Source organism: Xyrauchen texanus, chromosome 14 (genome assembly GCF_025860055.1).
Source record: "Xyrauchen texanus isolate HMW12.3.18 chromosome 14, RBS_HiC_50CHRs, whole genome shotgun sequence".
In the NCBI taxonomy this organism is placed as follows: Eukaryota; Metazoa; Chordata; class Actinopteri; order Cypriniformes; family Catostomidae; genus Xyrauchen; species Xyrauchen texanus.
Window position 1 is genome coordinate 41,399,273 of NC_068289.1, and position 26,993 is coordinate 41,426,265.

Genomic DNA, 26,993 nt, shown 5'->3' on the forward strand with positions numbered 1-26,993 from the left:
GGACCTTCTGCTGCCCTTCCTAGGGTCTACAGGTCAGACTTGATTGAGGAATACTGTTGTTCTTTTGATAGACGTGTTGAAAACAAGGTAAGGAAGAAAAAAAAAAAAAAAAAAAAAAAAAAATCGCAGAACATGTCTGTTTTAGTTTCATGTTAAAGCTCTCTATATTAGCACATGCCACCAGTGTAGATGGTGAGGCAAACAAATCCAAATAAAAACAAGAAAGCACCACTTCAGGCACTTCATAGCAACAGAATCTCAAAAACAGCAGAATGATATTTACACACAAAAGGAGTTTGTCCTCTCTGAAGAGTTTCTCGGTAAGTGGAGCTCTGCTTCTGCAGTTTTGACCCCCCAAAAAAAATCTGTATTTCTCTGTCTGGATCATGTGCAAAGGGCCAGACCTTGACTTCAGTACAGCCATGCATCATTCAGATCTACAGTCCTTCGGGTTGTTCTTTAGGGGGTCATATACATTTGCAATAACCACACTTTATAACTGCATGTGTCACCCAAAGAATTTTGAATTGTATCCCCTCTATTGAGCAGGGGAGGTCACCCCACAGATTTTTCAGTTTCCTAACTTTTACTGACTACACCCGAACATCTTATTCCATTCAGTGTATGTATCAAGTTGTTTCTGCGATATGCTTGGCTGAATTTTGCAAAACACATTCTCAAAGTCTTGGTATGACACCGGTCTCATCTGACCTGGCATCATTCCTGAAATGTCTGCGCCCGACATGCCGTGGAGAGTACCAACCATGGCCTCCTGGCAAAGTCGGACCACATCCAGGCCAGAGAAACCGTCTGTTCGCTGAACGAGCAGTGCAACCTCCTTGTCGCTGAGGCAGTAGTTGTGCTGTGAGAGGAGCTGGCTGATTATCTGGTGTCGTGCAGTGGCATCCGGTAATGGAACAAGCAAGCGCTTTACAAAGTACCTTCGTAGAGATTCGTCAATCTCTTCCGGTTTGCTGGTGGAACATACCACTATAACATGTTCCTCTGGTGAGCTAAGAACTCCATCGAGTTGAAGGAACAGCTCACTCTTGATTCGGTTAACAGGACTTTCTTCGCTCAACTGGGCAGACAACAGCAGATCTACATCGCTAATGAAAACCACAGAGGGTTGCCGGCAGCGAGCGACCAGGAATGAGGCCTGAACAATCTTCTCACCCTCGCCTAGCCATTTTGTTACCAATGCGGAGCCACTAAGGAGGAGGAAAGCAGCGCCAAGCTGACTGGCCATACAACGGCCAAGCAGAGTCCGTCCTGTGCCCTGAGGTCCAAAGAGAAGGATGCTGCGAGGTAATGCGGCCATTCCACTCAACAAGTCTGGCCTCAGGATAGGCCACAGGACCTCATCTTTTATAGTGGCCTTTGCCATCTCTAGTCCAGCAATATCACTCCAGTCCACAGGAGGCGTCTGCTGCAGAATCTCAGTGGTGACCATATCGACCAAACTTGCGTCGCTGTTTTTCAACTGTTCCTCAGCGGGGTGGCTGGACGAAGGTGCTGTGCCAATGGAGTGGGAGAAATGCTGTCTGTTGTCATCACCATGGTCATTCAAAACGGGGGAGCCAAACTTCCCAAAGGACTCGCCTGATCGAAGGGATCCTAAGGAGCCTTTGGAGGATCCGTAAGAAGGAGGGGTCAGCGCCCTGCCAGATTGGCTGCTGAACTTTCGCTGTTGATCCGAAGGCATTGACTGCTTTGTGGGCTTGAACGCCAACGATGATGTGTCAGCATTCCGGTCAAATCCATTCCCTCTGGTTGAGTCAACAAGACTGTTGTCTGGCATTCTGTACAATGGGCTTTGGGCAGAACGTTGCTGGCTATAGTTGAAATTTCCATAACTGGATTCCATATCTCCCTGGCCCGTCATGTAGAATGCTTTTCTTTTCAGTGTGTTGGCTGAGCAGCCATTTAAAGGTGTCGGTGCAATTGGTGCATGGCTGTGGGATTGGTAAGAGTACCCGGGGAGGGTTGAAGGGGGTAGGGGAGTGGGGGCGGCAATGCCTGAGGGCAAGTAAGCTGAAGGTGGGGGTGCTCCACCTGGGCTGTAGCCTGGGGCAACTGCAGTCTGTGAGGGATAGCCTGCTGGAGGGTAGTTGTAACTGGATAGATTCGGGGAACTTGCATTATAGCTGGGCACCAGGGTTGGAGGCGGAGGCTGAAGAAGCCCAGCGCTGTGCAAAGGTGAGGGGTGTGGGGATGGGAGTGCTGGCGTGCTCTGTCCGCCGCTGTAAGTGGAATGCAAGTATGAGCCGCTATAACTGCTAGCAAATTCCTGAGATGGGATTCCAGAGTGGAGTGTACCAGGGGTATGATTTACACAGTTACTGCTGGAGTAGCTGGGCTTGGTCAGGCTACTCGCCACTCCTGTGGAGCTGCCAACACTTGCAGTCACATCTGGTGGAGGCAGGGTAGGCGTCATGCCAGTTTTACTTGCAGACACCACATCTGCTGAACAGCTCATTGGGTAGATCCCCTCCTGCCAAGCTTCACTCTCCGACTTGTGTCCATTCAAGAGTCCTTGAGCACTCTCAGAGTATGAACAAAGGAGTGCCCGCTCGCTGGGACCTTCCAGGATACCAGAATACTTCTCAGCATACTTCTTCAGAAGATTGGAGGCCGTCAGGGCAGATATATCGTCATTGGCCCAAGCATACTGGTAGGTCCGCTGCAGGTGTCCGCGGTATGCTTCTGCGTTATGTGCGGGGGAACGTGTAGTGGATGAGATGTCAAAATGTTGCTCGGCCCACTGCGCATGCTCTTGGGTCCACTGCATCTTTAAGCCTAAACAAACAAACACAGAAAAAGGTGTCATTTCCCACAGTTTTTGACCAATGAATCTCTGTGACATTTCAATGGCCTTTTCAGTTATCGGGATCCAGTTGTACTGTAAATGGATTTTTAAATTGTAAGCAAGTTTTAACATTCAATATTTAGCTGATGAAATATTTAAGAGTAAAACATGTTTAGAACTTTATAGAAAGAATACAAATTTTTTCTGAGACTTTAGGGAATATTTTCATTTTCATAATTTCTTCAGGAAAGGCCTGAAAAACTATTTAAGTTCCACAATATTTCCAGGTTTTACATGAATGTGATCAGTAGATATTTGTCCTTTTTAGATTATTGGCATTGGCCCATAACTGCAGCAGATTGTGTATCAGTCCCACAATCTACAGCTTTTTCAAATGGAAAGTGCATATTTCAATTCATTTTGTATATTCTGAGGCAGCTACTGTGTAAATAAGTGTTTATTTAAATTCACCATTATGTATACATCTTATTTACTATTTTTTGACACTTTAAAAATCAATGATAAATGAACCAATTTCTATTGAAAAGGGAAATAAACAAAACAACAGCAATAATATATTACTTTCCATTTCCCACTATTCACCTCTCCACAAGCCCTGTCTTCATATCGCAGGTACTGCTGACAGTCGGTATTGCAGGAATGGTGCAGATTTGGGCCTCCAACACCTGGTTAGCACAGTATAATGCACCCTGCACACAGCCGAGTGACACAGACATCGCAGGTCACTCTATAATCCAACTCTCATCTAAAGCAGTCCCAGACAGTTTCAAATCTGCTTGGAGGAGTGCAGCAAAGCAATCTCCCAGGCAGCGCTCCGCTGCTTTCATCACACAAACTCACAGCACGGCATGAATTACAACAGCTTTCTGTCTGCCGCCCGCCTCCCGGAGCACTGGGAACTGGAACAGTGGAAAAAACATGCCTGCCTCCCTTTAGTTTTCCCTCTTCCTTTTACTCTGACACTCTGGGTTCTCCCTCTCATTCTCACTGTCTATTCTCTCCGCATCCACTGTCTTTTAATGCCTCCAGGGCTCAAAAGCCACCATCAAGTTTAATCCCAAACTCCATCTGCAAACACAAGCAGTTACGTACGCTGTCATCTTAGACACAGCATGGGATTATCAAAGAGACATTTACTCGAGAGCCAACAGGATGACGGGGGTGGTCTCGCGCACACTCTCGCCATCTGAAGATAGACTTCTGATGACAACAGCGCTCGGCTGCAGTGTCCAACCGGCATGTTATTGTACCAACACACACACTTGGGCTTATCCGAGCTTACTGCGCCTTAGCACTCACAAACACTATTCACACACAAAGAACATGTCACAGAAAACGTTGCTGTTTATAAGCTTTTAGTGCATATCCCATTGCAAACCTATTCCTTGATCTCTCTATCCCCTAATATTACCCACTGACAGAACCTTTTCCTTTACTGAATGTCAGCCTTAAGCAAACAAGCATTTAAAAACCTAATCACACCTCTCAAGGCATGAATAACACAGATAATTACTCCCTGTTGTATGTGCATCATAAATAAAAGAAATCCTTTATCGGTGAGAATACACAATAGTTAAAACTTGGATTAGACCCCACAAAAAATTCTAAAAGGACTGGGAAATATAGCCGAAAAACAAAATATTTTTTATCTTTATATTTTTAAGCCTTTGATGATAAGTGTCTAGCTACCACTCTATTTGGTCTGAGCCATAATTGTAGCCAAGCAACCACTTAAAATTTTTTTAATACAAGTAAAATACAGATTATTTAAAAATAGTTAAAGGATATTTCTAACACTATTTTTCACTAAAATAGCACAAGGACTAATGCAATTTAGCCATTTTCATTTATCCGCATCAATATCACAATAGATAGCCATATACACCTACATATATTTTTATTAAAACACTTTGAATGAAATGTATGAAAAATGACTAAATTAAGCTCTCATGAAGATTTTGGAATTATGATGGAAACAACACAAAATCAGTTTTCAATTAATTTAAATAAATGGACGGATTGAAAAAAAAAAACATGGAAATTAATTGAACTTACCAAATATTTGTGCTATTAAAGCTTAAATCAGAGACAGAAGAAATTGCAAAACTAGTCAACATTTTTTTGATGTTGAAAACTACAGTAAATGGCCAAAAACAACATTCAAATCATCATGTAAAATTGCCACAAATATATTGTGAATATTTCACATATCGGTCAGCTCTAGCTGCATTCATGCCATACATCTAGAATTTTCCATGTCTAGCGACTACTTCTCTATAAATAAATCCCCTTTGATACCCCCGCCAAGTATCAGTTCTGTGTGTGTTTATCAAAGCACTTTTTTTTCCCCAAAATAAAGGACAGGCATGTGGTTTTCCCTCGCCTGAATCCCCCAGCAGCCCCCCCCCACACACACACGGACGCACGCACACGCGCTAATTAGCAGGATGATGCTGAGCTAATTGTGTTAATTTACAAGGTTTTAGTCAAAGGGATCGCTGCTTTAGCTGGCAAGGCTGTCAGGCCGGCGAGTTAATGACTAAGAAAGGCTCAAGACAAAGAAATCTGGCAAGAACATGGCAGACATGCCAGCGAGCCCATTAATAATCGCATGGATAAAACCAGCCTGGCAAAGCCAGACAGAAGTCAGTTCTAGCACTACTATCAACTGATCAGGAACGTAACGCCTATGTTTAGGACTTGTTTGCAATAAATATAACTATAATAATATATTTGATTTCCACAACTTAACCAAATTCTGACAGCACTTGAGGGTGAACATTTCTGTGCTAAAGTAAAAAAGTATTTGGGCGCAATGTGACTTCTAACACCCAATCATTTTTTTGGATGTTAAAGTACTTTCTCCAATTCCAGTCCCCCCAAGAAAATGCTTTGGAATCTTTTACTAAAATGTAATTATCTGCTCCGCCTCTGAAACAACTTATCTTTATGTATGACATCACAAATCACTCTTTCAACCCCTCCCCCCTCCAACCACCTGACTTCATTCTGTTATATAACACCCTAAATCCACGATATCGATGATAAGCTCTTCAGTAATTTTCTATATTTATGTTCTACATATAGACAATCAGGCGTCTCTCTCTAAAAACACAAGCAGTTTGGCTTTCTCAGACTTTATGAAGGTGCTAACGTTAGCTGACTTGTTAGCGATTAGGCTACGGCAGTCACCGTGGTCCGGATCTGGACCAAAACGCATCATGACGACAGTTGCACCCTCTCATCGTCTCTAGTGAGCAGCGCGACATAACAACAGTGCGGTGTACACCAGATCAGATTTTTCTGCACGGTTTTCTTGAATATTTTACTCCAGTACCGAACACGCTTCATTTATGCCCTGTCCCCTCTTTTCCCTGCATTTGAGTAGACATGAGGTGCTGCATACGTTAACGCGGTTCCAAAGCGGTTTGCACTGTGTCCCAATCACCCATTCACACACACTCATACATCAGTGACGTCAGAGCTGTCATTGGGAGCAACTTGGGGTTCAGTGTCTTGCCCAAGGACGCTTCAGCATGTGGAGTCATGTGGCCGGGAATCGAACCGCCAACCCTGCGATTGGCAGCCGACCCGCTCTACCACCTGAGCCACAGCGGCAACAATGAAATTACTAGTTTGTAGCCTAGTCTTTCTTACTTTATTGAAAATAAAAAAATTCTGACTTTTACATTTTCAAAATGTTCTCTCAGGGGATACACCAGAACCCCCATACAATATCATTCCTCAGTCACAAGGGCTTCTATGCCCCCATACAGACAAGCAAAATGTGCAAATGTGAATGCATATCTTGATAAATATCGATATCGTAATAATATTTTTGACCATATCGCCCAGCCCTAAAACACCCAAATCTTGCAATCCAATTAATACTCAATTGATAAATTCCCACTCTGCATTTATTTCTCAAATATCCTGAATTACTCCTAAAGAATAGTGTAAGCACTGAGAGCTAAACCAATCACAATCATATTTATTTTCCCCTTTAAGTTGATTTATGCCCATTAAAAACCTAGTAAATATAGGACGCACATTTGCCGTCATCCAAGGACAAGCTTTCTATTTCTATACTGGGCATAAACCGTTTGGCTGTAGTGCTTGGGAATATTACCTTGGGAATTCAGAGGTCCAGTTTTCTCCCTGCCTCTGTACATCCACTTCTTAATACATTTATTACTCTTCTTTCGTCTTCCACTTTGGAATATATATATTTATATATCGTTTCTCTCACAGGAATGTGGGTGTTAACTTGCTCTACAACAAAGTAAGACATTTCAAGAGGTTGAAATTCGCTGCTGCGCACACAAGAGACTTCAAACAATGGTCTTGTCTCGCGGTTTGATGGTTTTTATGAAACACACTACACTCGAACAAAAAGGACAAATTCACTTCTCGTCATTATCCTCGAGCCATTACAAAAATAAAACCCTTCTCATATGGATTAAAGCCTTCAGAAATGAGACATGAAGGATTTATTTTACAAGGGAATTGCACCAGTTGCTCTTAACACGTTCAGTATCCACCTTATGTATGTGTCAATATTTATAAATTGCTTCTATTTTTATGAAGTATGCTTCATTTGAACCTTTAGATAGATATAGCCCTGTAGATCCAACAGTATAGCTTGTTTCAACATAAATTGGGTGCTTTGTACAGTGGCACCATGTGAGAAAGAGACTTGGAAAAAAATAATTGAGTGTAAAAGCGAACTACGGAGGAGGATAAAAATGGGAGGCAGAGCGAGAGAGAAAAAGCACAAGATTAATCATGTGTAGTCAGAGTTTATACTCCACTAAATCAATGCTTCCACTTCACACTGTGTTCAAGTTTCAGTTAGCACCGGGACTAAAGCATAAATAACATAAAATGGGCATCTTATCGCTACTAGAGGTATAAAAATGTCACTCAGGCCTCTCTAATCGGTCTTCGGTGGGCTCGCTAACTTCTTGGGAAAGATGTCGACTAGCACTTTGATCAGCAATGATGTTCTTAAACCAATATACCCTAGTTTACCATCTTGTGTCATAGTTCCTAAAGGGCCATTCAAACAGGAGCGTTCTTGCATTTCAAAACAGCTTAAATGGTGTACAATAGAACATGGGTTTCAAGCAGTGACAGACTGATTAATCACAATCTAGCACAACCTCTAATCAATGAGTATTTCTTGCTATTCTGGTATTGTTTTACATCCTGGACCTCCTCTATTGATATTTTAGTCTTTGACAGGCAGTAAAAACACAAATGGCTACTTTCCAAAACCTAGTGAGCTGCCTACTTTCCAATATCATTTGCCAATATTGTTTATATTATACTTACTGTAGAGTAATGCATTGTTTGCCAACCCAAAACTCAATTTGCCAAGTTGTGGTAATTGAATGACGATCAGAGTTTCTTGTCTATGTAGAGCGTTTCATTTGGGTCACTTTAAATGTTCCATGTCATTAAGAAAACTGCCTTAGGGGCCATTGAGACCGAACATGTTCTTCGCCAAAAAACAAAAGCTGGACTCAACGAATAGAACAGAATGCAGGTGTCTCGAGATGCATTTTTAAAGCTGAATAATTTTAACTTGATACGACATCTAAAAAAAAAAACATGGTGCTGCTGCACAAGACGCAGTTCAACGATCAAAGACATCGGTCAACCAATGTAACAAAAACATGTTCTGTGTGAAAAGCCCCTTAGAAGGCCGAAGACAGCAAGGCAGCTCATTAGGTTTTGGAACTGAGCAAATGTCTTTTGTTAAAATACTAATTGAGTCCTAACAGGTAGAAATTCATCTCTCCATGTAATCAGAATTGTCATACAATTACTTGTATTGTATTACAAAGATGTTTGTAGACAATCTAGGTTCCTAAAGCTCCCTTTTCCCTGATTGACTTCTTGTAAAACCCCCTTTGTTAATTTACCACTGTCTGCAGGTCTCCTTTACGCCTGGAATATCTTAGATTACACTGACCATTGTCATCCATTTGGGTGAGATGCCAAACAAAAGCAGGCAGGACAGATTGATCGCAAGCTGGACTTCATTACAAGAGATATTGTGAAAGCGCATTGACTTTATGAGCCGATGCTAATGTGGTCGTTTACCAAAAGAACTTTGCGGACAAGATCACTGGTTCTAAACTGTTGAGTCGTGGCCAAGAAAGCCCGTGGCCGGGATGCGGACAGCATGGAAAAAACAATGCTAAATGCAAATTATAAAATGCAACTAACCATATAATCTTGCATAGTTGAGACAGTAAAATAAATAGGATTAAGGACAAAGTGCAACCAATTATCAATGATATTTTAGTGCATATTTATCTGTCATTTAGTAGAAGCTAGACAAATTAGCCAAATGTCAACATGGACATGTTGCATGACACGACACTCCCTCAAAAACCATGAACATAACTATAAAAACTAAACAAAAATACAACTCTACATTAATGTAAATAATACATTAAATATAGGTATAACTTCCACATAGGATAAACACGATCTATGCCGACCATAATTTATGAAACCATTGAAATTCAAGAGACATTACCACTTAACACAACCAATGTTTTGTAAACGTTATTAAGGCATACTTAGTACGTTTTGATTTTATGTTGTGCTAAATTGCTAAAAGCGGCTATATAAAAAGTTATTATTATTATTATAGACATAAAAATAAATACAAATAAATTTAGCATGTTGTTAGGCTTTCGTAGTTAATTGTAATATTAACAAAATTAAAAGTTTGCATTCAGGGACATACAGTACTATATGCTCAGTACTGTGTTGGTCTAGGGATGTGCATGGACAGTTGTTAATCATTTAAATGTTGAATCACCTATATTGCAATACCAAAATCACCATTCGACCCGAGCCCTACAGGATCAGACAAACCGTTGGCATATGGGCTGGTCAGTTTCTCAGGTATTGGGTGAGTTAGGGGCTGTTCACACGTGTTTTTGCATGCAGTTTTTCAATTACATTTCAATTGTTTTTATCTAAACGCATGCATGGACGTTTTTGGCTGTTGTTGAGCATAGACACAGTTTCAAGTTAAGAAGAACTTAAATGTTTATAAACATCTAGAGACACTTGCGTTTGCGTTTTTTATTTTTTTCCTCGCAGTTATTGCAAAAATATGACGTTCTGAAGACGATCAGTTTGCAAAGAAGACTTCATGTGACGGTTACACATGATTTAAGATTGTTATTCACCCGACAAAGTTTCAGCACTTGAAAAACGGTAAGCCAATGTTTTTTTTTTTTTTCCTTTTGCTCAGGTTTGCAGACAATAAGTCCACAAGTTAAATGCTAAACCATTTGTGGAAGAGCCATTATTGACTTCATGTCATCATGCGCTCTTCTGTAAGTACTACGGCGATTAAAAATACACTATAAAGTGAAAAGCAGATTTTTACAGTTCAGAAGGTTATAATATATCACGTTTTTTATTTAATAACATAAATGACAGTAATGCACCTTAATATATACAGACCGTAAAGCCTGAAACGTGGTTACCGTATTTTTTTACGGTGAATTTCTAGCAACCACAGCTGCCATTATTTCTGTATTTATTTACAGTGTAGAAAGACTTTGGTTGCATGCAGTGATGGCTTGATTGATTTTGTTTGACTTCTAAGTGATTTTATCATTTGAAGCTCTATGTGTTGTGCTTATAGCTCACTTTGAACTTCATTTCCTTTTATTTTAAGTAGTGTTTGATGCATATCCATTGCAATAAAATTACTTTATTTCCAACTCCCGACGAATTACTATTTGTTAACCCTCTAGGTTATCAGAATATTGCAAATGGTTCCGTGTGCATCTCTAGTTGGGTCACCACTTGATATCCAATGTAAAATCTGGGTTCTGATGCAAAAACAGAAAACCACAGATTTACACATTACTATGCACATACTTCACTACTGCAAAAATGTAACCAAACAATGACCAAAACAAGCAAAATTTCAAAAGTGCCAATTTTATCCTTGAAGATACACCATACTTTCTCATCTATTACAAGCTGTAGCTTCTCCAACAAACCTGAGTAATTTCCGATCACCAGTGCTCATCTAATGGCCCTGTTAGTTCGAAGAGTGATCAACACAACGGGTTTGGGTTGGGTAGGGGAGACAGCGAGAGAGCTGCGATACACTGTAGTGTGTAATTTCAGACACTGTGATCATAGCCAATGAGACAGAGAGGCTGACCTTTTTCGAATCTATTAATCTGGCTAGCCTCGGCCGATTTTAAGCAAACAGAGGCAAGCTTGCACTCTGTCCAATTTCCCAGTGCGTAAATTGGACAGCCGCTCGCACCATTCTCAATTCATTACTGTGCGACTGAAAGGAAGCGATGAGGTGGTGGAGAGGTGCTCAATTTTTTTTTTTTAAAAGCACCTAGAGCAGTGGTTTTTAACTGGTTTTGCTTCAGAGCCCAGGTTTTACATTGAACATAGCACCAAAATTCCTTGTAAAACTAAATTATCCTTCATATAAAACATTGAAATGTATTTATATTTCCATGAAACAGGTTCAATAGGAAAATATACCATTTTACTTTCTGTCTCTCGAATTTCGCAATGGTCTGTTAATAGGTCCTAGAATATCAAAATCTCACAATTAGGCTGCTTTAGTTAGGTCAGCCAGAACCAGAAACATCTATCATGATCTATACCTCTGCGTCCAATTGAATGGCATTTACGCTAACATTATTCTATTTGTTTCCCTGTCTCAACCTCGGGATTCATATCCAGTGTCTGGATTTATAGATTCATTCAAAGCACACATCTCTCCCACACTAAGATTGCAGCCTTAAGTGGTTTAATAAATCACACTAGGACATGTCACGATTTTAATTTGATTAATTGTCCATTTCATTGTAAGGAGTAAGCGATCACGTGCTCATAATGAGCATTTTAAAGCAGTTGTGTGTCAATAATACTGCACGCTTGTACAGCAGAAACACTAGCATCGTTACATCGTTATTTTTTTATCGACTTGGTATCAAAGTCCCTGTACTTTCACATCACTAATTTTACTTTTTAAATGTCTCTTGAATTTTTATGGTTTCATGGTTTCAGCAGCCGCTCTGCAAAAATAATTGGCACAAATCATGTTTGAAAAATAGTTCTCTTAATCAGTTTTTGTATTGTTTTATAGTAAAAATGTCTAAATATTCTTAAAATCAAGATCAATTTAACCGTTTTCAAAGAATATATCTGGAATTAAGAACAATTTCTCACCCTTTTGGCAAATAGTTGTTTACATTTTGTGAGATTTCTGCTTTAAACAAGAAGAAAAGTATGTGGTTAAAGGCGCGGTCACATTTACATTGCACGTCGAAATTCCATGGGGGAAGAACTCGTGGACGGATATTGAGTGCGTGTGTGAAACCAGCAAAAAACAATGCTAACATGATATCCTTTTCTATTGTGAATATTCAGTGTAGCCAAACTGCAACTTCCTATTGGTTAATAAGGCGAATTTACCCATCAAATTTCACCAAACGAACTCCACTCAAAATCCACAAGGGGAAAATCTTCTTCACCAGAATTCCATTGCGCGAAATTCACGATCGTGCGGATTCCCATTGAAATTGCTGTATGTGAGGTGTATTTCTGTGTGTGAGGGTAAATATGACCACGTCTTAAGAAAAATAAACTTAAACAAGACAAATGTACTTGAAGCACATTTTTGTAAGATAATATGACTTGTGTTAAGGATCTGTAGACATTTGGATATATATATGTAAACACCTTTACCGCCATTCTTAGTTTAGTTATGCACACAACACTTGCGCACATTGGATGTTTACGTTTGCTATCAAAAAAAAAAGAGAATAATCCGATGATTTCATATCTCTTTTAAATGTGGTTTTCCTCATATGTTGAATTTTTTGGAATAAGCGGATTTTATTTATCAGCATATTGGATGCAGTTGCTCCTTTGCGTCGAAAGGAGTCAGTTGAGGTGGTTTGGGAATCTGGTAAGGATGCCCCCTGGCCGCCTCCCTAGGGAGGTGTTTCAGGCACGTCCAGCTGGGAGGAGGCCTCGGCGAAGACCCAGGACTAGGTGGAGAGATTACATCTCCACACTGGCCTGGGAAAGCCTTGGGGTCCCCCAGTCAGAGCTGTTAATGTGGCTCGGGATAGGGAAGTTTGGGACCCCCTGCTGGAGCTGCTGCCCCTGTGACCCGACTTCGGATAAGCGGTTGAAGATGGATGGATGGATGGAGCATATTGGTCTGGATGTTAACGCTCAGTGATGCCCTGGCTGTTTTTGAACGCAATGTCTATGTACAGTTGTTGTCCCGACTCTAACCAATCAAAACACAAGGCACAGTACAAAAACACCACAGCAACCAATCAAAAACTTGGTAGAACAAATGATTTTGTAAAGTTGAAATAATTTCATGCAAACATTGTGTTTTCATGATCGATTATTGGTGTCTCTACTAGATTACTTGTGCCCATCCCTAGAGTCAATATACAATCCTGTCTAGCAGACATCAATCACATTAAAGGCCAACTTTTACAAGTTCTTGCATTTCGTGCGGGCGTATGGATGCAGTTGCCCAAAGAGGAAGCTGTCGTAATTGAAACGTGCCCCAATCAAGACTCATTACCATTTTGTGCAATTTGCACCACCAAAGATGCTTATTAGGTAACTGTGCTTAATAAAGCGCTCTTTAGAAAGGTAACCATAATGAGCTCTTTAAAGTCAGCTTGGAGTGTGATTATGCCAGTGGAAGTGTTTAGCCACACAACACACAGACTGCTACATTTAGTCTTGTGCAATGTCATAATTAAGCTATGCAACCAGCTTTCACTGCCTCACAATGGATGCGGCCTGCAAAGCCCGGGAAAATATTTATAATTACTGATCATTACAGCCGAGGGATTTTTATCTGTGGATGTAAACACAATTATAACAGCCTCTTGGTTTCATGTGCCCCAAACACTGCACTCCATATGACAAGCATGCAAATAGTGTGGATAGACATTAATTACATTTATAAATTAAAAACAAGCTCTTGTTCTTGTTTTAAGGTGCTACAGAAATGTGCATGCATTTTCTCTCATCTGTTAGTGGAAGACTGGTACGTGGTTCTAATTCAATCTCTACTAGAAATCATTATGGGCAATTCATCTTACATATCAACTTAAAAGGTAATTTGAAAATCAATGTCGTCGTCGTTCAAATGCTCTCAGAGTCCAGAGGTCATCATTTAGCCCCTAATTTACTGATGAAATTTAGTCAAGGCCTCTTACTGCCGCACAATATTACTGACCGCACATGCACACTGGCCATGATGGAGGAGAGCATTGATTTGAGAACAATGATTTTGCTTGCATTACAAAATTAAGCAACACTGTGACTACTGCAGGGATTTTAATTAGCTACATCATTAGTTTCACAATACTGTCTTGAGACTCGTAAAAAAGCGTTAAGAGATGTTGTAATAAGGGCCTGGGTAGCTCAGTGGTAAAAACGCTAGCTACCACCCCTGGGGTTCGCTAGTTCGAATCCAGGTTGTGCTGAGTGGCTCTAAGCAAACAAATTGGCCCGGTTGCTAGGGAGGGTAGAGTCACATGGAGTAACCTCAATGTGGTTCGCTCTCAGTGGGGTGCGTGGTGAGTTGTGATTGGATGCCGTGGTGGATGGCGTGAAGCCTCCACAAGTGCTATATCTCCGCGGTAATACGCTCAACAAGCCACGTGATAAGATGAGTGGATTGACGGTCTCAGACGTGGAGGCAACTGAGATTCGTCCTCCGCAACTGAGATTCGTCCTCCGAGTCACTACGCCACCACGAGGACTTAGAGCGCATTGGGAATTGGGCATTCCAAATTGGGAGAAAAAGGGGAGGGGTAGAGGTAGAGGGGAGATGTTGTGATAGCACATCTGATTTAAACTTTAGTAGCAAAAATGGGCGTTGACAGATGCGATTCTTATCCGAGAAGCAGTTCAAACTGTCCGTTTCAATGAATCGATTCAAAGCACTGAAACTAAATGATTACAAATCTACAATAAACTAGATAATTAAACAGTGTGAATCAACTGTATTTGGTTACAATGGCTATTCAGTTAAAATACTAGTTCATCTGATTTGGAAAAAAAAACACCCTTTTAAGCCATCTCAGAGCAAACACAGAAATATTGAAATATAGATTTTCATCAAAAGGCTAAACAAAAAACATTGAGACATTATTATTATTTTTAGTTACATTTCCCAGCCCTACGATCAACACACAGTCTTTCCTGATTAGTTAATGACCAACATCATCAAACGACAGAACACACCTGCAGAGTCACGCTACCTTCTGGGTACTATAATTTAATCAAGCTGTATAAACACAATTAATCAATTAATTACTCTTAAATGCATGTCAGAGACTGAAATTTATCATTTAGTGATTTGGTTAATTGTGTGAACCTTTCCTAAGAATAAACATGACAGGGAGATACTACAAATGGGCCCCGTTCCAAACCCTATAGCGCTGACTTGTCATCTACTCCAGACATACGGAGTACTCCCCAAGACAGCATTCAAACTAAAATGGAACATAAGTGAACATTTGGAACAATCAAACCATGCAGCAACCCTGTACATCATACAAATAGCACTAATGTGAAGCATGAATACTGTCTAGATGGGCTTCTCGCTAGGTTTTGGAATCTTGTTGGGAACAAGACACAGTGGCATTTCAGCTCAAAGTGGTTTTAGAGTTCATACTGTCACATTGAGCCTTGCGCTTGGACTGAATAGCTGAAGCACAAACTCTTTTCTGTGGCAGCGGCACAGAATGTTCATTCTCACTGACATTGGGGCCTTCAGGCTTTTTCCAACATGTCTGTTTCCATTTTCAGACTGAACTCTCTTTAGCAGAACTCTGCAGATTTGTGAATCTGACTCGAAGCTTGTATTGCTGAAAAACAGCAACAGCTCTGTTACTTTTCAATACAAGATGTTTATGAGAACAAGGTTAGTAGGACCACCTGTACTGATGAGAAAATCAAAAGCTCACTTGGAATCATAAAATCAGACCATATTCAGTGACTCATCTAGTGGTCGTTCAATATGGGGTTTTCAATGGCTGATGAGGATAACGATATCTTGAGAGCACATTGGCCAAAAGCAGATACATAATACAATTTAAAGATGATGAAGATAATATTTTGATGTTGAAATACCTTACCAGGATTAATAACGATTCATGTGCCATGCAATTAGCCTGTTCACACTGAATGCAAAACTGCTGCGCAACGCAGTGCATTTACAGCCAATCAGTAGCTGCTTTCAAACATTACAAATATGTATTCTGAAAAGACCTATACAAATATAATTTGTATACAATTGTATAGGTTTGCAGGGTGAACATTATTGACCAATAGATAGGATGGGTATCATGAGGAACTTAAGAATTAAGGTTCCATTAAAGATTATTTTAGTACTTTTGAGAAATAAATATTTGGAAGTAAGGAATGCAATACTTATTGGATTTACTGCCAACAGCAGCCTGTTACCAATGGTGAGAATTTCATATTTTTCGAATTATATGCAGAACTGGCTGATGAAAGTCATTTAATTGCGAATTTGACTACAGTGGTTGCGTTGTATGTTTCACACTGCAGATAAAAAAAAATAAAAATTATGGCTCATTGGAGTCATTTATTTGGGAATTGGGCTAGTTTGGTCATGCTGTAGATTCAAAAGAACCAGCTCATGGGAGTCATTCGTTAAAAAAAAAATAAAATAAAATAAAAAAAAAATCAGACTTCACTGGTCACGCTGCCCAATGAAGTAACCGGTTCTCAATGCCCAATGCTACCAATGGGATAATCTCAAAAAGACCAAATGTCAGCCGATTACTCATTACTATTTTCTAGGTTCCATAAACAAAATGTATTTCACATTAGAACAGTTGTTTTATTTGAGCACACTAAACAAATACAAACAACCTGAAGTGGTCAATCCATCAATATGTTTGCGAGTCCTGCATGTCAGTGAAACGGATCTGTTCTGAAGAAACTGGAGGAGGATAATGTGATAATTTCTGTCTAATGTACCATCTGCTATTGTATCAATGTCACTGTTAGCATAAAGCAGCTTTATTTGCCGTCTGTAGCCTCATTCTCTTGGGTAAACTATCCCTTTAAAAGCTTCTGTAGCTGGAATACAAAGTGTACACTGCTAAAGCACTTAGAATAGTTCTCCAAAAGGCACCAAAATAACACAGTCCAACAGTTGTTTCCAATACAGAAAAACAAGAATGACGGCTGCGAGACTCAAATCTACCCATACCTGCCAGAGCTGGGTATAAATTTACACCATGTACTTATCTTTAATGTAGTTGGCCTGTCATTCAAGCAGTCAATTTCCAGAGACAAGGCCACCCTTTGTAAATCTGTGTAATATTCACGATTCCATTGTCAGGGAGGATGTAGCGCAGACAGTGCCTGTTGTGACAGAGCTGTAATCATTTCAATCTGGTAAACACCGATTATGCCTCTCAAAGCTTGTGGCTGTTCAACCGATACAGACGTGTGTTCTCTCCCCCTCGATTTTACCATCTACTCTTTCGTCAAAAACATGACTGACAAACATGCAGAATACAATGGCTCTGTTGTATGCTGTCCAACTAGATATCAATTATAGGCATGTTGCTGAACATGGATGGATGGATGGATGGATGGATGGATGGATGGATGGATGGATGGATGGATGGATGGATGGATGGATGGATGGATGGATGGATGGATGGATGGATGGATGGATGGATGGATGGATGGATGGATGGATGGATGGATGGATGGATGGATGGATGGATGGATGGATGGATGGATGGATGGATGGATGGATGGATGGATGGATGGATGGATGGATGGATGGATGGATGGATGGATGGATGGATGGATGGATGGATGGATGGATGGATGGATGGATGGATGGATGGATGGATGGATGGATGGATGGATGGATGGATGGATGGATGGATGGATGGATGGATGGATGGATGTTTGTGCCACGCTATTAATATGGTGCTCAGAGATACTGCACATGAAGAGCGTTTCAAATCAGTCACTTATGAGGTTGCAATTGAATTAGAATGCTGCCTTTGGTAATATCCACACTTATGAAAATGCATTCATTTCGCTACATTTACGGCACTCATTTCACACTAGAAAATGGCATTTTCCTGCATTGAACATTGCGAAAACACTCGCATACTTTGGGTAATGATGATGTTTTCAAACTGAAAATGGATTAATGTGGATGTGTCCTTAGAGAGTAGCTGCCTATTTAGGCAGTAGACAACAAGGTAGCTCAATAGGTTTCAAAAAAGAGCTTTACTCTAATTAAGTACGCAAACACAGATGCAACATCTTGGCCATACTCAACAACATTAGCCTCTGAGACAGTTAATTCAGATATCTGACAGCCAAGTAGCAAAGCTGGCTGAAGCCGCAGTGCATGATATAGCCATTTTCAGCTCGATTGCATCTTTTTAAATTGACATTAAGAGGGCAACAGACTCATCTCATCTGCTTCAATGTCATCCATCAGTCTAACTACAGTGAGCTAATTATTTAGCCCATAACCCAGACACGACGCACATTACATTGCCTCAAAGATAAATCATTACACATGCTACGCTTTTTGATATTAAGTAGCTTGTAAGTACAGTGGATGCCTCATATTTCAAGAGCAGACAATATACACAGACATGATGGCAGCTAGAGTAATGACCACCCATTATCTTATATTGCTTGCAATAATAATTTTCAGGAGTCTCGTTTTGTGAAGGGTGGTCCATCACGTTACAGACAAAGACTTTCCTACGTAATCCCAAAATTGCTTTTTAAAGGTCATTAAATGAAGACACCGATAAAACCCTGTGGGAGGTTACTCTTCCTCTTTAGACGAGTCTAAAACGTTGCTGATCATGCCAAATAATACAGTATGGATTTTCTATATATACACAATCTATTTCAATTACGTTATTATATGGTAACATATTATAACTGCTTTTTCGAGCATGCAAAATTATTTGGCAAACGCAACATACAGAATACAGTGGCAAGAAAAGTATGTGAACCCTTTGGAATTAGCTGCTTTTCAGGATTAATTGGTCATAAAATGTGATCTCATATTCAAAGCATCACTTTGATACATCTCTATGGGGTTAAAATCTGGGCTCTGACTGGGCCACTCCAAAAGGTGGATTCTGTAGTGGATGTTTAGGCTTATTGTCCTGCTGCATCACCTAACTTCTACTGCGCTTCAGCTGGCGTACACCCTGACATTATCCTGTTGGATATCTTCATAAAATCATGATGCTCCCTCCACCATACTTCACAGTTGGGATGATGTTTTCATGTCCGCAAACATTTTTCCAGTATTGTTGTGGAGTGTCAATGTGGTCAACTTTAGGCACACAGTAATGTTTCTGGTGGAAAGCAGCGGCTTCCTTCATGATGTCCTGCCATGGACACCATTCCTGTTTAATGTTTTTCCGCATACAGTAGCAGACTGATAAACAGAGATGTTAACCAGTTCCAATGATATCTTCAAGTCTTTAGCCATCACACTAGGGTTTATTTTTACCTCATTAAGCATTCTGCAGTGTCCTTTGAGATATCTTGGCTGGATGGCCACTTCTAGGGGGAGTAGCCATAGTACTAAATTATGTCCATTTATAGACAATGAATATCCAAGCTCTTCGAGATAACTTTGTAACTCTTTCCAGCTTTATACAAAGCAACATTTCTTGATCATAGGTCTTCTGAAATATGTTTTTTGCAAGGCATGGTCCACATCAGCAGAGGCTTCTTGTGAATAGCAAACTCAAACTGTTTGAAAGCTTTTTATAAGTTTGCCAACTCCTGACTCTAATTAAACTTGGAGGTTCACATGCTTCCAACCAACACTGTAAATGTTTGAATAATGTATATCTTTGTATTGTACCAGCAGGACAGTGTGCAACGTTTCAAACGTCTTCTCTCATGGGAATTCACAGGTCTAAGTTCACCAAATTGGAACTTTTGTTCACAACGGAATGCAAAATATATTCATTATCTTGCATTTCCAATCTCCCGCATTCGGAATGCGTTTGAATGGAAAAGAATGGGCAAGGAAACAACAGAAATTTCTGAATTTGGTGAAATAAAATTGAACAACATTCGGAACAGCATTAGAAAGGAAATCAAACATACAGACCCATTTCAAACAGTCAGTATCAAGGAATCGATTCAATCAATTTTTGTTCATTTCAACGATTAGTTTATCTCTTCACACAAAATTGTCCATGGAACTCTGTGGCATTTATGTAATAATAATTTTTTTGGGGAAAATATTGTTGGTTATTACCATGTATTGTTATGCTGGAGCATATAAATTAAAATGATTAAATATTTGCTTTAATATATATTCAAATACACACTATATATATTCAATGTCATCAAATTTAACCAAAAAGCTAAAAACATATTGACATAATTTGTCTAGTAGTATCAAGCAGCACAACAAGTGTAATTCTGAGATGTACCAAGATATTGAATAACAGCATTTATACACCACTCATTATTTTACTGTTCTACCAGCATTAAACATACTTAGAGATATAAGAAGCTAACGCCTGGCCTTGATAATTGACATCTTAAAATGCACAAACAGCTCAACTGAAAATAATTAAGACAAATAAATAAAATTGAAAAGCAAATCTAGTTACAATTCAGGTAACAAAATGGAAAAACAGATTCACAGAAACAGATTTGATGAATGCAGGTCAGATGAACAGTTTTTTTAAGAGTGTTCAAGCCCACCACAAAGCCTCTTTTTGTAACTCTAGAAAAACCGTTTAATGACTACAGAAATTTTTCTTTTGCTGTATTATGAAACCTTTGAATGCACTGGATGAGTTTTGCACTTTATGACATAACTCCCCAAAACTTTAATTTAACTGGGATAAAAAGCCATCAACATGTTTTACAATGGAAGAATGCGGTCCAAGGACAATAAATGGGCCGTAATGTTGAGCAAAAAAAAATTATAATTTTTGAAGGGGTGTAATAACTTTTATTGCACCAAATTAAATTCCATTTGACTAATGAGGAGTTTATAAAAAATGACCTTGTAAACCAACAGATAAAAGCTGACTAAAATGTTAAAAAGCCCCTTTTTCCCCAAGAATTCCCTTTAATTTATTTCAGATCTCAAAAGATTTATCCTGAACAACTCTCTAAACCAATAAGACACTGTGTCCACTTCTATGTTTACACATCCTTAAAACAAGATTAATTAACTTCAGAAGCAAAATTGAATAAGATGTTGAGATTAGCCATTTTTTTCTTGTCCCATTGGCATGTAGTTTAGTCTTGGTTTAAGCATAACCTTAAAAATGTTAGTTCCCATTTATGCCAAAAACAAGAAAAACATGTCACTGTGGTATGAAAATGAAACTTAATTTAAGATATATTTTCTGAAAACATTCTACACAAAATGTAGCTTCAAAGTAAATGTGAAAAATGCAGATATTTTATAGAATAATGAAGGAAAATCAATTAAACATTAACAATATGTTAAACAAAAGTTTTTTTTTTGGACTGAATAGCCATTCTAATGCACACAAATTCCTTACTGCATATACAAAACGTGAAATTAAGTGAAAATAGCATGGAAGTAAGTATGTGTATGCAGCCTAATGTTTAAATAACATTTAAATAAATACACTAAATAAATGCATGTATTGGTACTTTTCTCTTAATGTATTTAATTTCAGTGGTGTAGCGTTTAATACATTCATTCTGTGTTTAGTATACATTTGTGAATTGTTTAATTGACTGGTAATGCGTTAATGTTAATAATAACTTGTATAGAAGATACATATTGAGGTTCATTAATGACAACTTGATTAATCGACGATCTATAAGCTTAATGGGTAAACTTATGATCGACGAACATTCATTAAAATCCCCTAAATTACACTAGAAAGCAAGACAAAAATGCTATGAAAATTGTATTTTATAATGTGTTAGAGAGAAAAATTTTTTAAAAAAAGATATACTTTTAACCACGCTGCTGTTTGGTCCATTTCTATTTCACCTCATTTCTAACAACTTCAAAGTTTGTATAGGTGCAGAGAGTAGGTGTCTGCATTATTCTCTACAGTTCTGCGAGCTGCCGTAGCATTAAACAACCTATGTAGAAAACACCTCTGCTAAACCACTGATGCATCACAGAAATCATTCACATTATGCAGATTACTTTGGCATAACACCACTCATCCTTCAACATCACATTTAACACAAGGGTTGGACTCATTTAGTCAAAAACTTCCTTTCTTTGAAAGGGTTTAACTTGGTGATTGCTTCTCTAAAACATATTAATTAATGTCTTATGCAAATGGATAAATATTTCAGCTATAACTGAATAGAAAATCAAGTCATTATTTACTCATCTTTATGTTGTAATGCACCTTTATGTTATAATAAAGAATGAGTAAGTGTTTCAAAACTTTTGACCAGTAGAGTGAGTGAGTGAGTGAGTGAGTGTGTGTGTGTGTGTGTGTGTGTGTGTGTGTGTGTGTGTGTGTGTGTGTGTGTGTGTATATATATATATATATATATATATATTAAAAATAATGACTGTTCTAGCTGTGCTACTTAGCCCTAGTGTGTGGGCACTAGTCAGTGTTAGCACTGGTTGTTTGTAAGTCTTGCTGGAGCTGAACTTGTCGTGACTAGCAAGGCGTTTCAGCACCTCTTCAAGTTTGTCCTCGGATGCGAGCAGTCGGATTGTGTTCGGCTGCTGAATGTGAAAGCAAGCTGGCCCTGACTCAAACTCTGCTCAGTCCATGTGTTGAATAATGCATCCCCAGTGTCACAAGAGGCCCTCTGCAGCAATTTCTGCACCAGATTTAAATGTTCACACTCAATTGAGTCCAGCTATGATACACAGACTCTGCTTTGACTGACACACACACACACACACACTATTCTCATTGCGGATATATTTAGATAAAAAACCAAACACAGATGTAAGACATAAGTTAAGATAAAGAAAAATTTAAGCCAGAAACCTCCAGAGGGTCGTTATTCACTGTAGGATGTTTGCATTTGGCTATGATTACTTGCTGTCTATGGCAAACAAATAAATACAAAAATAATGCCAGTTTGAATTTAAAGTTACGTTTGTAAGTGCTCTCTTGCCAAACATTACAAAGCTTACAATACTTAAAGGAATAGGTCAATCAAAAATGACAAATTATGTCAACATTCACTCACCCTCATGTTGCTCCAAACTTAGCAGAATTTCTAAGCTGTTCTTCTGGATGAGTTTTGCATTTTATGACAACACCCCCAAACTGTGTTAATTTAATTTCAATAAAAAGCTATTTGTTTACTCTATTCAAATGTCTTGTTTATGCCTTAAGGCTGAATAAAATACAAATATATACAATTTATAAAAAAAAAAAAAAAGCCCCTTTTTCCCCAAAGAATGTTTTTCCAAGTTTATTTTTCTTGCCTCATTGGCAAATAGCTTTCTTCTTATTTTAAGCATAATCTAATAAGCTTTGATTTAATTACCTTTGGGGTAAGAATATTTTCCAAAAATATTGTCATATTATTGTACACACAATTTCACGTCAGGTAAATGCATCTTATGATATTCTGTAATTTATACTAGAAAACAAGGCAATTAAAGTCAATAGTTACCGTGACGGTCAAGCACTTTAAAAAGGCGGATATTTCCAGTGAATAATAACTTAAATTTCAATCGGTTCCTTACACATAGTTAACATATGGCTTCAGAAGGCTTTAAAGAAAACATATGAACTAAAGCTTTGGCAATCTGCTTAAGAATCTGCCACAGAAGATAGAAAAGGTCATACAGGTCTGGAACAACAATGACAGAATTTGAGGAAAAACAAAACAAAACAAAAACACTCTTCACACAAAACTCTTCGACTAGCACCTTAATGCTTTCCGGACAGAAAAAGAAAATGTGACTCCAGTGCTGAATGATAAAACGCTTTTGACTACTTTTTAAATTGGATGCATCATTACATTTCTCTACCACAAACACCATTTCTTTCCTCAAATCATCATAAAATATATTCATATTTCAATAACTAGGCAGCGTTCAGGGCTTGCAGCAATACAGAACAGCTATTAATCTTGAATAAAACCAACAAACGTGTCCCATTTATCAACAATCTAAGCTTAACAATTAGCCTGTACTGGTTAGAACGTTCAAATGCTTCACTAAACATGAACGGCAAACATCTGCGAGGAAAAAAAAGCCCTCAGGCAATGTGTTAAGTGAGCAAGTGAATCAATCTACAGCACCTCTGACTAAATTCACAATTGCATGCTTAAACGTACTTCCGCATCATCATTCAAATGCAAATTTAAATGCTCCAACCTTTTCACATAATCACAGACGTTTTTATAGCTCATGAGTCGCGGCTGTTGACGGCGCATATGAGCGGCCTAATAGCCCATGATGGCGTTCTGCCTGACTAGTGTTCCACCGTGAAAAGAGACAACTGTTTCACATTTGGCATTTTCTTATGCAAAGCAATAATTTACGGGGCCCTGCACATACGTGGGGCGTCGCTATTCTGTCCAAGCAATGCTCATTAAGGCGCGCCACCGGAGGTCAAAAGAGCCGGGCCCATCACTTTACTTTAAAGAACGCTAACAGAGCTGCAGGCCAGAGATGTTTCACCGCAATAAAGAGATTCCAGCCAAATACTGTTATCCATACAACTAATGCATTACATCAACACAGTCAACGTGGACTCACAGAGAAAAGAGTGAAATTATCTAAAAAGCATGGCTTGGCGGAATGATGGTTTATGCAGTTCTACGGTAGAAATTGGATTTTGCTTTACTGATTATAATGCAATTAATATATGTGCATGGCTGTCCATAGTCAGGACTTCTTTACATTATTTACACACAATGAAAAATCATGGAGTGACATAAAAATACAGATAGGGATCTCTTAAACAAGAAAACAAAGAACTTGTTATAAAAGAGTATAACACATGTTTAGTTGATTACAGTTGCAATGCCACAAGCGCCAAAGATAATAGCTCAATATACATACAATATGATGTTGTCTGTTACTGTGATAATACAATTACTTCTGTTACGCAGTAAAAATGAGAGATTTTGCTATATTGTTTATATCGCGGCAGATATATTTGACCAGCTATCAAATAGTAGGACTGACACACTGTGACATATACGGTTACCATAATACTAAAACGTTAAAAAAATTGTTAAAATTGGGGGGCCTATGTAGCTTAGTGGTAAAGACGCTGGCTACCACCCCTGGAGTTCGCAAGTTCGAATCCCATGGCATGCTGAGAGACTCAAGCCAGGTCTCCTAAGCAACCAAATTGGCCCGGTTGCTAGGGAGGGTAGAGTCACATGAGGTAACCTCCTCGTGGTCGCTATAATGTGGTTCGTTCACGTGGTGAGTTGAGCGTGGATGCCGCGGTGAATGGTGTGAATCCGCCACACGCGCTATGTCTCCGTGGAAACGCGCTTAATAAGCCACGTGATAAGATGCGCGGGTTGACGGTCTAAGTCGCGGAGGCCGCTGGGATTTGACCTCCGCCACCCGGATTGAGGCGAATCACTATGCCACCACAAGGACTTAAAAAGGCACTTTGGGAATTGGGCATTCCAAATTGGGAGAAAAAGGGGAAAAACGTAAATAACAAAAATAAATAAACATTTTCGGCATACTGCCAAGCCCCTCTATAAACTACAACAAGTTGGGATATGCGTGTCCATGCAGTTTTGGAGTAAACTGGAGCCAGTTATGGAGATGGAAACCAGACAGACTAACTATTTTCAATCTTCAATTTGTTTTCAACTCCATCTCCAAAAATCACTTACAATTCCAAGGCGACAATCCAAAGACAGCGACCTTGCTATAAAAACCCTCAGTGACCAAATTCCACTTCCTCCTGAACAGTTTTGGGGGTAGCATGATAAAAGTAAAGCACATTATGTAATCAGATTACTTTTTCAAGTAACAAGTAACAATTTTTCTTTTTATTTTAGACCATAATATCGGAGTAACTTTTTAAATAAAGTAACGCGTTTCTTTGGTACACCTCAACTGTCCCTGTATTGGGAGAAATCAGAAGTCAAAGTGTGCAAACTTCAGGGAGGAGACGTAGTGCATGATGGGCATTGTATTTCTATAGTGTGAGAGATCGGAGACTATTTAGCAGAGAGATATGAGTCACTTCTATTTAAATGGCCAACCAAGAAGCTCTAGCACCCAACAGTCAATGTATGTAGAAAGGAAGACCCGCCTTGCAGGTAAAACAGCCAATCGCCTTACTGGGAGAATGGGATGAGAAAAGCTGACTCTGGATCAGTGGCTTCGGGCAACATTCTACATTGATTATGTACTCAGAGAAGAAAAAGATTCTACATTTTTGTTTCATAATAAATAAGTAGTTTGATTCGTGAAACAAAGCATTTTTTGGTAGCATTAAAAACGATTCCATTCAAGTTGTATCAACATGCGGCTTTGAAGTCGCGGCGTCTGTACTCACCGTGGATCAACTCAAAACAAGTGTGCACTGAGATGACTTGAGTAAAAAAATATTAATTTATTAAATCAGACTTGTTAGGCTGGCATTCCCCACTGAATTTGACCCTGACTTCTGACGAACATCTTAAGTTGACACTGGCATTGTCGATGGGCAGCACATGATGACATACTGTATATGATGCAGGTTCAAGTGCTGGACTGCTTTAGGTAAGCCAGTGGTTATTCTTCATTATTCATATTGGCTGCCTTGTTAATATTGATTCTTTATTATAAATATGACATGAAGACCTACTTTCTAAATACCTGTTTGTTTACTATGTTATATTGAAATGAGTGTTATACAGTAACTAGCATGACCTGTAAAGTCTCTTGTATGCAATGCATGGCTTATTTGTATGGAATGAATAGCATAGCAGAAGAGAAAGTGGCTGTGAGAAAAAAGTAAATCAAATGTAATGCTTTACTTTCCATAAAAATAACTTTTTAATGAATTAAGTTACTTTAAGGAGTAATGCAATATTCTAACGAGATACTTTAAAAGTAACTTCTCAATTTCAAACACTGCTCCTGAACATG

General features: G+C 39.0%; 1 protein-coding gene across 1 annotated transcript in view; it reads right to left on the reverse strand.

Annotated features, from left to right (window-relative positions):
- Positions 1-395: 395 nt before the first annotated feature.
- Positions 396-26,993, reverse strand: part of fign (fidgetin) — a 72,183-nt gene continuing 45,585 nt past the window's right edge. The window contains exon 2 of the mRNA XM_052143014.1: positions 396-2,799. Coding sequence (XP_051998974.1) covers positions 587-2,791 — 2,205 coding nt within the window. The 5' untranslated portion in view covers positions 2,792-2,799 and the 3' untranslated portion in view covers positions 396-586. The remainder of the gene's footprint in view (positions 2,800-26,993) is intronic.